Raw genomic sequence first — 15,884 nt, forward strand, 5'->3', positions numbered from 1 at the left:
CTAACAATTTCTCCTTAAACTTGGTAGCTTCTCATGCAGTAAATGTATAAAATTAGGGCAGTTGGGAATACCTTGTGATCCAGCAGACAGAAAGCCTTTTGCTTAATGCAAGAGCTTTACTATTAGATGGATCCTGTGTGTCCAGTGCTCCTGTTGAGCGGAGATAAGTTAAATAACTGCCCTTTTTATATTTTTCAGCCCTGCTGACTGGCACAGCGTGCTGCTAGTTTGTATTTGAATGTATCTCAAGGAATTGTAGGCCTACCAGGGGATGGCTGCTGGCAATGAGACAGGCCCATTTTCATATTTGGTGGAACCTACGACACTGCAAAGGCACGTCTGCACTTGAAGTATCTACTGTTTCTTTGAGACTTTTTTATCTTGCCTGTAAGGCTTAAAGATAATTAATGTAAAGTGTTTTACATTTAAAGTAGGGATTGTCAGCCCTTTACAGCCAAGTTAGAGCACTGCTAGTATGGTGGACTGATTCCCATTGTAACACAGTGAGTAGGCCCTAACCGCATTCGAACAACATACTATAACAAGACTTTAGTTGGTTCCAAGACCAGTTAGGTCACATTCAAACACCAGGCTGGTAACCAAAGCTGTTGTCAATGTTTGTGGTTTTTTTTTTTTTTATACAGGTTCTCATGCTTTGTTGCTTCTGTCTTGTGCTTGAGCAAGAGTAGCTTATTGTGCCGTGACAGCACTTGTGCACTGTACAGTGACTTGATTGTGATTGAGCAGGAGTAGATAATAAGAAAATTCTGTTGCCTTATAATTGTGTTTTGCCACATCTTACACCTAGTTTACACTATGTACTTCTGAAAAGTACATGTTTGTATACACCTGTGAAATGCAAAGCCAAACTTACTGAGGCGGTAGAAATAATGTTTCTATTGTTTACAAAAACAAAAGCAAGCTAGAGCTTGTGCCTGTACAAGAAAAGTCCCTTTCCATTCTGTAGTGAAATGTTACTGACTCCTGCTTTGAAAGGCTGTGCTGCCAGTTGGATTGTTTAGTCCCATGGTTGCAAATACTCTGGACAGTGTTTTATATACATAACTCCCATGCTGTGATAGAGTATGCAGTGCCACCCATCACACAGAATGAGGAGTAGAATGCTGATTTTCATATTTGCAAGTTCTCTTTGAGTTGTTTGTTTGTCCCCTGCCCTGGGCAGGGGCACCTCCCACTAGACCAGGCTGCTCAAAGCCCCGTCCAGCCTGGCCTTGAACCCCTCCAGGGATGGGGCATTCACTCTGGGCCAGGGTCTCGCCACCCTCAGAGTGAAAAATTTCTTCCTAATATCTAATCTAAATCTCCTCTCTTTCAGTTTAAAACCATTACCCCATGTCCTATCACTCCTTTCCCTGATCAAGAGTCCCTCCCCATCTTTCCTGTAGCCCCCTTTAGGGACTGGAAGGGGCTCTAAGGTCTCCCTGGAGCCTTCACTTCTCCAGGCTGAGCAACCCCAGCTCTCTCAGCCTGTCCTCACAGCAGAGATGCTCCAGCTCTCTGAGCATCTTCGTGGCCTCCTCTGGACTCGCAAGAAAATTATACTAAAAAAAAAAAATAGTGTTTATACAAGAGCATAATTACACAGAATCACATATTTTTATTTTAACATTTGGGAAAAATTAGAGGATTTTGTGCCCGGATGTATTCCCCAAGTCCTGCATTTATTTTTTACTTTCTGCGGCTAGATTGACTTCTGTCTTTCCTTCCAGCTTATGTTAAATCTTCCTTGGAAACAATCAAATCCCTAATATGTCTTCTCTGAGACCTTTCACAAGTAGCTCCATGTTCTGGAGATAACAGCTGTCTTGATTCGTCCAATCCTAGTGCCTTTTTTTACTCCTTGGAACAGAAGCTAAACCGGAGCTCATAGGAACATTAGTATTTAACTGGAGCAGTTGTGTCCTGCTTCCTTCCCACCCCGGCTGCTGCTTGTGTCTCAGCACTGCAGTCGGTCCCCATCGCCATCACTTCTTGTCATGCTGCCACAGGTGGGCTTTGCTGTAACCCTGTAATGGTTTCCCTTTCCTGTTGCCATAATCTTTTTTTTTTTTTTTTCCCCTCTTGCTTTATTTGCTGAATGTCCTTTGATTCTTTGTTCTTTTCACCCCAGTTTTACTCTCTTATAATCTGAGACCTGTGGAACAAGATATTTTTTTTTTTTTCTTCTAGAGCGTGCAGAAACTCTCCACCTGCCTAGACAAGGATTACAGTAGTTCTGTCTTGAAATTTTAATTCCAGACTATATGGACAAGACCTGAGATGTCTCTGTTGTTATCTGTTCCTCAAAGCTATACATTAAACAAAACATGCATCTGATCAGTTTAACCTGTAATTAAACATTTTCCTTAAGCAACTGACATCTTGATAACTAATAATTATCGTGTGTAGCACCTTTAAAGCCTATTATGCATGTTTATGTAAGAACACTATTACCATAATAATAAGATATCATTACTGCAAATGTGCATACTGAATGAGCGTGTCTTAAAGTAATCATGCGATTCCATTAATCATACTTGAAAAATTAAAGTATTTGCTGTCTAGTCTCTAAAACACTACTCAAAAGACTTTGGAAACAGCAGGACCTGTTTATTACAAGTCTCTAATACATGATATCTCTTTTCTGATGTCTCGGTTTTGTTTCCTGAATTGTTGCTTATCTTTCAGCTAGGGAAATCGTTAGCTCAGAGACCCACAGTCTCCCATTGAAAGCATTTCAATGCTCTGATTTTTTTTTTACACTGTTTGCCTTGTTTTTTGTCGAGGGAGTGCTGCCACCTTTTCCTAAGGCTGATGTGAAATGCACTCCTGAAATGCAGTTCTCATTGGAATTAGATAATTGCCTTAAACAAGATGGACTGATAGCTAATTGTGGTTCTGTTAGTCCCTTGCACGGGGTGTGGGGGGGGGAAGCTGCTGTTCAAGTATTTTTTTTTTTTTTTCTTTTAATGGAAGATTGGAAAGTTGAGGAGTGGAGTTTTCTGCTTTTATGTATAAATTTATCAAGAGCGTGACGGTTTGTGTTTGTTTCTCATATTCAAATGTCAAGCTCTGTACTCTGTCCTGGTTTTGTTTTAGTTTTTTTTTCTGGAAGAGACTTGATGACCAGAGTGGAAGATGGCAGGAAACATTTAGCCTAATAAGAAATATAAGTAACTGAAAAGAGACTTTTTAATGCTGTTTAAATGCAGTTTAAGAGGTGTCTAAGAGCTAAAAAAAATAGTAAAATAGAAGATTCCTATTGTGGTTGGTCTGACATGATCTTTGAGGCATCGATGGTGCAAAGAGAAAGAAGGTTGTGCAGGTCTGTGTGAAGTCCGCACCCCGACCCCTTTCCCAAAGCGTGCTGCTTGGTAGTTGGTGCACCGTGTCCTTGTGCGTGGTGTTGGCAATCACACTGCTCCTTGGGACCACTCCCTGAGAGGGCCGAAAGAAGGCAGTTGCAGAGGTTAAGAGGATAGATGGAATTGTTGGCCTTTTGCAGGCATTTACTCATCCAAGCAGAGTATCCGTTTGTGCTGTTATTGTTAGAAAGGAAGAGCAGGCTGTTTAATCAATGGCTCTTTTTCCTGTAATCCTTTGTAAAGGTAAAAAGAATGTTCTCTATCAGTAGTTCTATCAAAACTTTTGGGGAAAAAGGACTAAAAGTGAGACTTGAAGCCACAGTTGTTTTGTGAAATCGGTTACTGTTGGTATTTTGTAGTGTCTTTTGATCACTCAGAAGGAATTAACCCAAGGTTTTCAGACTAAGAATGCCTTTTACAGTCTTAGGTTGTCGAGTAGCACAGGTGTTTTTCTGTAGCTGTCAGGCACAGCCTTTTCATTCATTCTCTTTGAACTCATTGATAAAAACACATTTGCGTGACTAAAACACTTGCTTCTTTAGAGAGGCCATTCTTTTATCTGTCAATAGTACCACATCTAATTTAATAACATAATGTGTGTTGAGTCAAATTGGTATATAAATGTGTATTTTTTTCCTTAATGCTTGGCATTCAGTAATCTGTAGCATAGTGAAGTATTTATGAATGCCATGAAGTACATGGGGCCATAGATCTCCTTAATAACCCAAAAGAGGGTGGATTTATACTAGATACAAGGAAGAAAGTTTTTACGCTGAAGGTGGTGAAACACTGGCCCAGGTTGCCCAGAAAGATGGTAGGTGCCCCATCCCTGGAAACATTCCAGGTCAGGTTGGATGGGGCTCTGAGCCACCTGATCTAGTTGAAGATGTCGCTACTCATTGCAGGGGGGTTGGACTAGGTGGCTTTTAAAGGTCCCTTCTAACCTAAACCATTCTATGATTTTAAGGGAGTGATTTCAAAGACTGAGAGTATCTAGCAGAAAAATATGCATGAAAAATTAGAACAGCAGAAATAGGGAAAAGGGAAAAAATACCTATAGGATTGGGGAAACAAAGTGAAAGACATGTTAGAAGAGATGTGAGGACAAACAGGACTTTCAAAATGGGTTTTCTGTCTATAATGGCAATAGTAAAAGAGATAGGTGAGACTGAGGTAGCTGGAGCTGAAGACGTATCGCTAGAGGAAATTGTTGTGCCTGTAGTTAGTTGCTTGTGGCTGTCAATGAAATTAAAAGGAACTACATATAAAATGGGTACAAAATAGCGTTCTCTGTCACCATGCACATTTAGCTTTTGGAGCTCATTGTATTCTTGTGGACAGTCAGGCAATAGGACAGGAAAAAGAACTGTAACTTCATATTATTAACAACTCTTACAGGGAAGGTGACACGTGCGTATAGTTAGAAGGAAGGAAAGAGACTGTTTCAAAGGCAAGGTAAAATGCTTTCTGAAAGGGATATAAACTCTTGTGACTTGTGGTATAAACCACCTTCTCACCAGTGTTCAGGAACAGATTTCCCTGCGAGCCAGGTATTCTCTTACCACCTGCCTGCAAGGCTTCATGAACCTTTCCGTGTATCACTTGGCTGTTTTTTCTTTCTTTTTACCTATGAAACAGGGAGAATGCTTTCTTTGTTCCCAATTAGGTTGGCAGTTTTTCAAATCCTCCATAACTTTTCAAGAAAAATTCCAATTCTTGACAAAACCAAAATGGAGATGTATCACCAGAAAGAAGAAATTAGAATATTGTTAAGTAAGCAGATTTTTAAAAATTGATACTCATGTTTATATTGGAGGCTGCTAGGATAATACTGTGATTTAATTCTTAGCTTTAGATTTAAAAATCCTAGAAATACAAATTGTTCTCTGTTGCTTCAATTACTTCTGGGAAACACTTATTTCTTTGTTTTCTAGTCTATGGGTTGACCTAAGGAAGTTTAAGATGTTTTATTCCAAGTTCAGCTTTTAAATGTTACAGTGTCTGTGTAAAACGTGTAAGAAGCTGCATTGAATTTCCCTTCCCCCCACTTTTAAATACAATTCCTTTAGGAGCAAAAAAAAAAAAAAAAATTGAAGCGTCTGTGTTATACTGAGTAATTATGCCCTCTGGGAAACAGAATATAAAGATCTTTAAAATCATTCAACTGAGAGAACAAGCACTTTAACTTTTGCCTCGCAGGAGTCATGTATTACATTATCAGCTCCTTGCTCCGGTGTCAGTGTGTCATGCCTTGCAGGTTAGCGGGTTTGGCAGAGGAAATGAAACCCAGTCAGTTACTGCAGGATTTATAGTAGACCTGCTGTTGCAGGAAGCGGTGAAAAGTTGATTGATAGTCTGAGGCAAAACTCTACAACAAGAAACAGGATGTATGTTTGTTATTTTATACCCGTTTTGCCCTTGACGCCCCCCCCTTCCATTTCAAGGCACTCTTTTACTTTTTGTTCTCTCTGTTTATAAATCTATGATGCACTTTTCTGGTAAAGCGCGTGCTGACTTCAAAACTCTTGAAGAAATGGATATGGCCGTACCAAAGACTTGAAGCTGACATAGTGCGTCTGCTTTATTTGAGACGTTTTAAATGTTGCGCTCTCTTCGTAAAATGTGTAAGAAGCTGCATTGAATTTCCCTTCCCCCACTTTTAAATACAATTCCTTTAGGAGCAAAAAAAAAACAATTGAAGAGTCTATAGTAATGACACATCTAATGTTAATTGAAGTGTTTAAAAGGTCCTGATATTTTTGATGAGTTATATTTCAGTGGAGTTACAAGCGAAAGGCAAAACACATCTACAAACAGAGTATTGAACGCCCCCTGCTCTCAGGGGTGCACAAAGCTAGCTGTGAAAGAAGGAGAGTGTATCACTGGGATGGACCTGATCATCTGTGCTCTATTGGTTCATCTGCATTTAACAGATATATCGGGAAGGGTAGTAAACCAAAATGTTTTTGCTGCATATGAACTTAATGCAGCAAGCCACATACTGCAGAGTTTGCCACTAGAGTCAGCAATCCTGAAAAAGTTTGTTCTGAAATCCTTTTCCCCTTAGCAGGCACTGCTGAAACATCAAAGCAGCAGTAACTTTTCTGCAAGTGTCACTGAAGACTTTCAGTGGGATATTGTCTAGCCTTGTCGGAAAATGACCCAAAATAATAATAATGACGAATACTTTTGATTATTTTTTTTTCCTGCAGCATCTACTTTTACGATCATTATTGAAGAAGACAGTTGTTTGCAAACCAGGCGAATAGTACAAATGTTTAAGGTTTGGGTTCTCGTTATCAAATGGGAAAGTTCTGTTTGTAAAGTTAAATAACATATCTTGTTCTGTGTTAAAGGTCAAAAAAGTTGGCTGCACTCTCTGAATCCTTGCAGAAGACCACACTCACTAAGTCCCACATAGGATTTGAACTGGAAGAGCTGGAAGCAGCAGCAGTGCTGGTAGAAGAGGAAGAGCGCATGTTAAAAGCTGCTGGCACAGTTTCCAAGCAACAGCTGCCGTCCTCTGAGTCGGAGACAAGTGAGTCTGAAGAATCAAGCAGTACTTCATCATCTGAGACAGAAGGCTCTGATTCAGATGAGCGGGAGTCCTCAACCAGTGAAGATGGGAAAATAAATTCTTTACAAGGCACACTTCAAGAGGAGAGGACAGCTCCACTTATTGACTGTAATGGATTAAGGCAGGGCACAAACACTTCGACGTTTGAGGTTAGTGATGAAAAACCAAAGGTTTCTTTGCAATCTACATCTGTTCCTGGAAAATTGATAGAAGAATTAGAAAAGCAAATGCACACTGCAATTAGACTTTCAGAACAGCCTGAAGGATTGGCTGCTGCAAGCTGCATTTTGCAGGAACAAGAAGAAAACCGTGTATCTGAACCCGATGGATTTTCAAAAGATACTACTGGGAAGGGAAATTTCTTGGAGGTGTCTTCAAAGGCAAACCCATTGCTTTTATTTTGCAGCACAAATGAAGATGAAGACTAAAGGACTGTGTTAGAACATGGCATGACCCACTAGCAACGCAGCTCACTGCTATAATGAGCTGTTCCCAAGGCTATCCTGAGCTGCAGGAAGAAGTTGATATTTTTCTTCTTTGTTGTGTTGACAGTTTGGAGGACAAGACTGCTTTGAAAAGAATTGATAGGACTGTATGATAGATACCATCATAGTTAGATTTTTATTTTTCTTCTCTGATTCAGCAGTGTCTCGGATTTGATCTGTACATGTGGGAATATATAATTTCAGTAAACTTCTAGAAACATTTTTCGTTAAGCTTACTTGGTAGTAGAATGATGTGCTAATCCAATACAACTGAAATGAGTTGTAGCATCATTCTAGTTATCTCTAGCTGTCAGGATTTACTTGAAAAATAGCATCATTATGTTTGTATAAACTTGTTTATGAGAATTTGCTGCATTTTTCTTAAATTTTAAAATGCTTTATAGCTAACCATTTCAAAAATAATGGTTATAATTTTAAAAGTCTAAATAGTGCTGACAAATTATTTTAAAATACAGAAATATTTTCTATTTTTTGTACAAAATAAAGGAAATTTCTTTATCATCAGTTCAAGATAGAAGGGTTATAGCTTATATTTCTGCAAGATAGAAGGTTTATAGCTTTCTGCAGTTCTTATGTAAGTTATTTCAACAGCTTTGCCATGTATTTATTCTGTTGTGCTGTTTTTGAAATGTTTTCACATGTGGACACTGCTGTTGCTCTTTAAAAGACAGAAATCCTTATTATTTCTTATTTTGTTATGCTCTTAATATGACCACAGTAATGTTAACCAAAATGAAGAAACAACATGGTACGGTGGTCTTGAGTATAGGACTGAAAGCAAACCTGCGCTGTCTGGACCTGGCTTTGTTATTAGTCGTCACATTGCTTTGGCCAACTCATTTGCTCCTTTTTGTTTTTATAACACTAAAATAATCCAAGCAGTCAATATATTTTGTGCTAATTTCTGTTAATTGTAGGTAGGTTCTTGAAATCAGGTGGCTACTGCAAATTAAATGCTGCTATTCAGTCTCTGCAAAAGGAATTGGGGATATGGACCACCAGGTTTGGTTCAGCAGGCTGGCAAAACAGGAGTGCTTGATTCATGCCTCTGGAGGAGCAAGCCATGATTACTTTTCCACCTTTCTACTATTAAAAAGTGTACAAAAATCCTAAGCTTAAAGACTTATTCTTCACCAATGCTACACCCTGCTGGAAATCAGCAGGCTAGCTCTGTTCCTGTGCTGACTCCTCTTCAGTAAGAGCTGCAACCCTGATCTGCCAATATTTTTTATGTTCTTAAATACCTACCGGTCGCTTAATCAGTCTCTGTGTTCGGTTCCCCAGGGGAGGAACCTTTCCCATCTTGCATGTCAGTGAGCACTTACTCTTCTAAATGCTGGCAATAAAATCTACACTGTAGCTGCAATTATGCAGCATATGTCTGAGAGAGGGGAAAAAATGCACTTTAAAAAAAAAAAAGTAACCCTCCTCCCACTCTCTCCAAATTACAGGTATGAACTCTGAAACTTCCTTCAGCTGAACATGGGCTGGAGAAAGCTAAATTAGTGTGAGTTAGAACATACACATTGTGAAAATTTGATAGGTATTTGTAATGTCCTATGTCTTCAGCTGTCTGTCCTTTTTTTTTTTTTTTTTTTTTTTTCCCCTCCCTTCTCCCATTTTTGGGCAGCCTGTTGAGGACAATGTTCCTCTTTTTCCAAGAGACCTGCTTACTTTCAGGGTCTGGCTGCCTCTTCTGGAGTGAGGATAAAATCTTTGGTTAATCTTTTTGTTCTTTCTTCCACATACCTAAAAGCATAATTTATTTATGCCTTTTGTGAGCCTTTTCCATCATATCTGTTGAATCCAGTTTGTGTGGAAATATCTATAGTATCCATAGAAAGTGATGCCATGGTAAATGCCAGATGAGAACATGGCATGCACACAGATGTTAACTCCCAGATAACTTAGATGTCATTGATGTCCTCACCTTAGAGACCCTGCATAGTTGAGCTCTGTTTCTGTCTTTGAAAACATACTGGTGCCGGTTCACTTCGTGCAGGTCTGCGCCACGCTGTCTGTCCTTCTGCTTCTGCCCTGCTCTTCCTCTGCACATCTGCACCTGGGGAGCGCGGTGCGCTGTGCTGTACCCTGAGACCTGTTCCCAGGTTTCTTCCCCTTCTTGTCCAGTGTTGATGTTCACCATTGCCTTTTTGCAAAACTCTGTTGAGTGGTTGTGGAGCTGATAATGAATGTTGATATATATAGTGATTGATAGCAATTTTATGTGACCTTTGTAGTGGTGGGAAGTTTTTTGAAGTTTTTCCATATTGGGTGATAAGAATTTCACATGTGAGTGCATTATCCATCACACCCACAGTGCTCAGGATGAGCAACGTCTGTACGAAAGAGAAGCCTTGCTTCTCTAAAAATAACATGCAAAAACGTTCTTAAAAGAAAAGTGAAGCTCTGTAACCTTGTTTAGCCAAAACTGGGGCTTGCTGAATCCATGAACCACAAACACTTGGGAAACACAAAAAAAAGCCGGCCCCTCAATCCCCTAATCTGAAAGAAGTGAGTGAACTCCAATAAAGAGTCAAATTTATGTAGAGGATCTATTTGGATTAATCTATAGGAATTATGCAGGTTTTCCAGGCTGGAAATGGATTGATACAGGAGGAACTCCACACACGTGTGCTGTGCTCTGCTGGTTTTAAAATTCTCCATGTTTCTAGTGTTCCTCCCCACCCCATCCACCCAAGCTTATTTGTAGCAGAGCCAATACTTTGTTTTAAGGCATTTGTTGCACATCATCATAATCAGTCCAAAGGGAACAGAATTGCAGTGTCTGGACAAAATTCCTACTGAATGTGAGCTGAGCTTGAGAGGGGAAGAGCTGTGGGATTTTACTGGAGGAGGGAAAGTGGGTTATCTAAGGTGTACAGAGTGCTCTGGGGGAGAGATTAAATGGAGTTGGAAATACAATTTGTATAATGTCGTGTTATTAATCAGTTAACTTTATATTAGAGATTTAGGCTAAGTAGAGCATTTTGCCCCAGCATTGTGTTGTGGCAGTGGTGCAGAGCTCCCCTGAAGCCAGCTAAGGTGGCCGTGAGAAGATGGCTCCAGTTAACGTCCTGATGCTCCTCCACTGGAGCAGACTGTTGTGGGGACAACACCGACCTCCGTTCTTACCCAGACCCAAGCGAAGGCAAGGTCTGGTTCTCAGCCCTGCATCTTCACAGAGATGTTTGTGAGCTGTCCTTGCAGAAAGCGGCTCTCCCTGGGTAAGTGCCCAGCAGCAGCCTGGATCCATGCCTGTGGCCCCAGGGGACTCTGTTCTCCCTCCTCGCTGCTGCCTGCAGTGCTGTTCCTGCCAAGGAGAGCAGGAGAGGGATCTGCGGGCCCTCCCTGGTCGTGCGCTCGGTGGCATATGTGCCAGCCCTGCTGTCTTGAGCTGCCTGAGAGTGACAGAGCCCTGGTGAGTGAGAATGAAGGCAAATCCGGTGCTCGCAAGGCTGGGCTCCGCTGCTTGGCAGGACTGAGGGGGCAACATGGGGTGTTTGTGTGGGGGGAGGGAGTTCTTTGCGTCCAGGAGCTGGCTCTGGAAGAATGGAGATGCTCTTAGATTAGGCAGGGAGACACTTGTTCGTGTAGTGCCTTAAGAATAAGGTGTTAAAAGCAACAAGTGAAATATTGGAAACAATCAGAAGTAGCTCAACAAAACTTTTGTTTCCCCCCCCTTTTTTTGATGGGGACAGTGTGACCCACAGGATGTTACCACCTTTTCACTTCTTTCCCCAAAGCAAAAATTAGCGCTGAATTGGCTAAATACTATTTTCTCCCATGGCTTTTAATTCCAGCCAGCTTTCTGAAAATTTCATAAAGGCTTTGCTCTATATCAAAAGAAGAAAGCATCGATTAGACTTGGTTTACTCCAGTAAGTGATAAATATGGCAAAGAAATTGATTCACGGCACTGGAGCGAAGGGGCCAGGCAACCCTCCGCCACTGACACAGCTGAATATTGTCAAAGCCTGGGCCGACTGTCTCAAGGCTGGAGAAAACAAACAGGGAAACACATGTCAAACAGATAAATAGCTCTGCTGTTTAGAGCTCTCCGTGGAGGCCATTTGTCTCCGAGATAAGGAAGAATGCACTCCAAAGCTGGGAGAAGATAAACTGGGAGAACAAAATGAATGTGGAATTGCTGTGGTGCTGCTTGGGCGTTTACCTGGGGAGCAAACGCGGTGCCCCGACCCCAGGGGGCTCTGCAGGGTGCAGCACCCAGGGAAATGTCTCTCAACTTGCAGACTTAAGTATTTCAGCAGCAGATGATATTTACACCTTTACAGCATATAGACAAATGGCATGGGTGTCAGTTGTCTTACCAAGTCCCTAGTTTTAAAGTGTTTTCTGAGCCTGTCATGGATCTGTTTCTCTCCTTTTTAGTGGTAAGTGGGCTGCAGCCTGTGGTTATGCGGGCATGCGTAAGGCATGATTTTGCACTGACACAATAAACTTGGGTTGGTAGTATTGTGGTACCCGTAAATCATACTATTTTTATATTCTTAGGTTTTGGAGAAGTGACAGTACTGTCTCCACAAATGCTGCATTTGAAGACCTGACTTAGCTCATATGTGAAATGCCTTTGGTCACGTTGGTTTGCATTTCTTTAAACGTTTTCTTATATTCAAAAGCTGCAATACAGTTGAGCACAGTTGGTGGCACTTGGGAGGATGCTCGAGGGCAAGAACAAAAGCTGTGTCCCTTAGGTGAGGACTAAGATGTTGACAGAGCTCCATGAAGAAGGAGAGCTCTGACCCAGCTGCCGGTCACTTCTGTGGGAGAAGCTTCCTTTAGTCGGGTAGCACTGGTTGGTGATGAGCACGGAAAAGGATCAGAGAGTTTCAGGTTTATAACCTGGCAAGGTTGTAACCTCGCTAACCAGTAACCCCAGGAGCTCAGTGGCCAGTCACTCTCTTGATGTGCAGAGTGACTTTGCAAATCTTTTTCCCTGGTTTCACAGAGGTACTGGGCCTGACTCAGGAAAGGGAACACAGAAATACAGTGAAAGGAATAAAGCTCAACCCTGATAGTGGAGACTTCTTTCTCTGCTACTGACTTGTGCTGAGCAAGGGCAAGAGACTAAAATCTACAATTTCTGATGTATTCTTAAATATCTTTCTGTATATCAGTATCCAAGTGTCTGACTCAAGGCCATCGGTGCCTTGGGAGGTGTGGTTCTCACTCGCAGCAGCTGGAGTCACTGCTTCTCTAAATCCCTGAAAATTGGACAAACCTGGCCAAAATTAAATGCCAGAAACCTCTTAAAAAAAATAACAAAAGGATGCATCTGAAGGCTTGGCTCTCTGTTCCACTGTGTATCGATAACTCTGTAAAACGGACCTCTGCCCGGGAGAATCTGTGAGGCCTCATCACCACTTTGGTGGTTGTCTTCTGGAAAGGTCCTGTTCTTGGGTCATCCCTGGGCATAGCCTTGCTTCGAGTCAATAAATGAGGATAAAACCCACTGTGGGTGGGTGAGACTGTTTCTAACACTGGAAACAGATCCCTGGGGTTTCCTCTTGGCAGGCAGATCACCTTCTTTGAAGAGCCCAGAAATTTAATAGCCTCTCTCATTCTCATTGGTGATTTGGCTTGCTCCACTCTTCTCCAGGCACAACGCTGCTTTTGTGTGCTTGGAGGTCCCATCTCTGACCATCACTCCCCTTGTCTGTTTGTGGGACACTTGCCCACAGCACGCCAGCTCTTTACGTTGATATATTTTTACTTGTCACACCTCTGTTCTGCCACTGGGATGTGGTGAGACCTCACCATCTCCTGCCTTTCTTGAGGTGGGAGCTGCGTGGGGTGAAGGAGGAGACGCGAGAAGCTGCTGGGCAGGGAGCATGGAGCCAGCCTTGACCTTACACAAAGCTGTGCCGGGGGAGCAACAGGGGGAGAAAGTTCAGCGGCTGGTTTTGTCAGGAGACAGCAGCTGTGTGTGCCTGGCCTCTGGCATGCAAGCTGTGGCTTCCCACGAAGGGCAGGGAGCGCTGCTGCTTCCAATGAGGGTTTTGCCACCTTCAGTTGTGCTTTTCGGTCTGGAGTCAGTGGCAGGGTGAATGGCAGTAAACATCATTCTCTCTAATTGTGGATGTGTGAGAGATTTGTGAGTGTAACTCGTAAATGGTAATGAGATGTTTAAGGCATAAATCAACTGCGTATCAAGATGAGAACAAACTCCCCTTAGCTGCACTCCAAATAGCCCAGGTAGTGACCCGCCTGTGGCACCCTCCCTGCCAGGGCTGTAATTACTTTTCATCTCCTGTCCGCAATTTTTGGCAATTATGCAGAAATATCCCATTTCCTGCGGTAAATAAATTGGGATTCGTGTTTTGCCTTGATGTAACTCCTCCTCCTCTAATATGCTGCATTGTCCATTGATTTGCCTAATTATGTGTATTACAACTGCATAAGGCGCTGGGTAGCAGCAGGGGTCCGCTCTGTGGAGGGGAGGAGGGCGATTGCTCCATCTGTTCCTCCGAGCTGCTGGGAGAAGCATCAGGGAGTGAAGTGGGAAATGGAGGGAAGGAATTACCATTTAGTGCAGGTGCCTCTGGAAGGGGGAATCCCACTGCCAGGTGCTGGCAGGCAGCTCTCCTGAGCTCCTTGCGTGCTTAATTACCCTATAGCGAGACTTCCCATCTCAAATTAGAGCAGGCAATTGCAACTGAAGTCTTGAAACAAAATGGGGAGTGTAGCAGTGCTTAATCTATTTCACTATAGAGACCTGCATTTCTCATTCAGCAGGATTCATGTCCCATTCGGCCGAATTTAAAAAGCAGTTACCTGGAATTAGATGATTAATTCTAAATCTGAATGTAGAAGTGTAAAAGGAGACAAGGTCAAAGCATCTGAGCCTGCGAATCTGTGTTTCAGTGATGACACTGTAAAAAGCAAGTGCAACACTTTGTGCTGTGGATTTAGGAAGAAGTTTGTCAGGACTCTCGGAGCCAGAGCAGGGGGTACCAGGCAGAGCACGGGCACGAGCTGCCATTGCTTTTCAGTATTTGCTGTCCTGGACATAGAACTTAATGTCTCCAGAGCTGCTTCTCCCTTTCATGCTCTCAGGATCGCTGATGGATCAATAGTGGCAATAGGATAATGTGTTGCTTGTCTCCTGTTGCTTTCTGCTCGGCTGCTAACAACTGGGAGCAGGTAACTCATCAGATCAGTCTGTCTGTTAGTCCAGCTGGAAAATACCCGAGGAATAAAAAATGGCCAGAACACTTTGTGTGCCATCGTAATGAGTAGCGCACAGGGACTGTAATGTCCTGGGAATAACGCACTTGGAAGGGGGAAGCTGTCAAAGTTGAAGTCATGGTGTGTATCCTTTTGTGTTTTAAATTTCCTTAGTGCTTTTTTGTGTGCTTCTGCACCTTGGAACAGCGCTGCAAGGAGTGACACACTGTGTGCATCTGTGCAGGTTTGATTGTGCCTATGTGGTATACCCTAACTGCTGTACCCAGCAGATTACTCAGGAGTTGTTAGTCCTGCCATTAATTTAGGAATTAAATTGTCCGAAACGATCACATAGCCAAGAGTGCAATAGAAAGTTGAGATTTTTGGTCCATCCTTCCAGTCACCTTCGCACACTGCTTTATACCTGTCCTGAGTGACTGATGCGTTCGTGCCTGGTCCCTAGGGCTGGGGGTAAAGGTGTGAGCCGAAGTTGCCTCTCCATGAGATCTGGTCTAAGTTATAACACTTAAAGTGCTTTTCTTCTTAACTCTGCGGTATGTTCACCCTGCTCAGGCTCACAAATCAATGGCGTGCCGGCTGCTGTGGGACAGAGCCGAGGCGGAGGCGCAGCAGCAGAGCTGTGTCGTGCCTGGGGTCTCGCCTGCGCAGGAGGGATCACTGCTTCATCCGCAGTGACACGCCAGGCTGCATCAACGTCGGGGCTGTGAGGATCATCTACATGAGCTATGAAACGAAGCTGAGGTGCTTGGCAGCGCTCCAGTCCTTCATCCCGGCTCTGAAGCATTAGGCAAGGATTTGGCGTGGGGCGCCAGCGGAAAGTTCCCTTTTGTCTCCAGATGTCCGGCAGCAAACTTCATCAGTCACAGCAGTGGAGGATACGTAGGGTCTCTGAGAGTAAGTGGAATAGTACTGTCTAAAAACTGGGAAAAATCTCTTTTCAAAGAAGATACTGAGGCTAACGTGATTATGCTCTCAAATCCTGAGGGATTTGAGTTATGAACAATCACATGATATGTCTTTCCTGAACCTGTTCCATATTGCTGAAACTATACGCTCGTGGAACCTTAATACCGTGCTCTTCATGACCCTAACGAAAAGTCCTAAATCACGCTTTTCGTACTCACTGCAAAGCTGCCTGGCTGCCATTGAATATCTACGTCGTACATGCGGTAAAGGAGGCGTGTGGGTGCACACGCACACGTGTGTGTGTGTGTGTGTGTTAATTTGC

At 42.7% G+C, this 15,884-nt stretch overlaps 1 protein-coding gene across 3 annotated transcripts in view; it reads left to right on the forward strand.

The window, feature by feature from the left end:
* Positions 1–9,942, forward strand: part of SHQ1 (SHQ1, H/ACA ribonucleoprotein assembly factor) — a 55,614-nt gene extending 45,672 nt beyond the window's left edge. For all 3 annotated transcript variants that reach the window (XM_063348123.1, XM_063348124.1, XM_063348125.1), the window contains one exon: positions 6,722–9,942. In XM_063348123.1, coding sequence (XP_063204193.1) covers positions 6,722–7,370 — 649 coding nt within the window. In that variant the 3' untranslated portion in view covers positions 7,371–9,942. The remainder of the gene's footprint in view (positions 1–6,721) is intronic.
* The last annotated feature ends 5,942 nt before the right edge of the window (positions 9,943–15,884 follow it).

Source organism: Chroicocephalus ridibundus, chromosome 10, assembly GCF_963924245.1.
Source record: "Chroicocephalus ridibundus chromosome 10, bChrRid1.1, whole genome shotgun sequence".
NCBI lineage: Eukaryota > Metazoa > Chordata > Aves > Charadriiformes > Laridae > Chroicocephalus > Chroicocephalus ridibundus.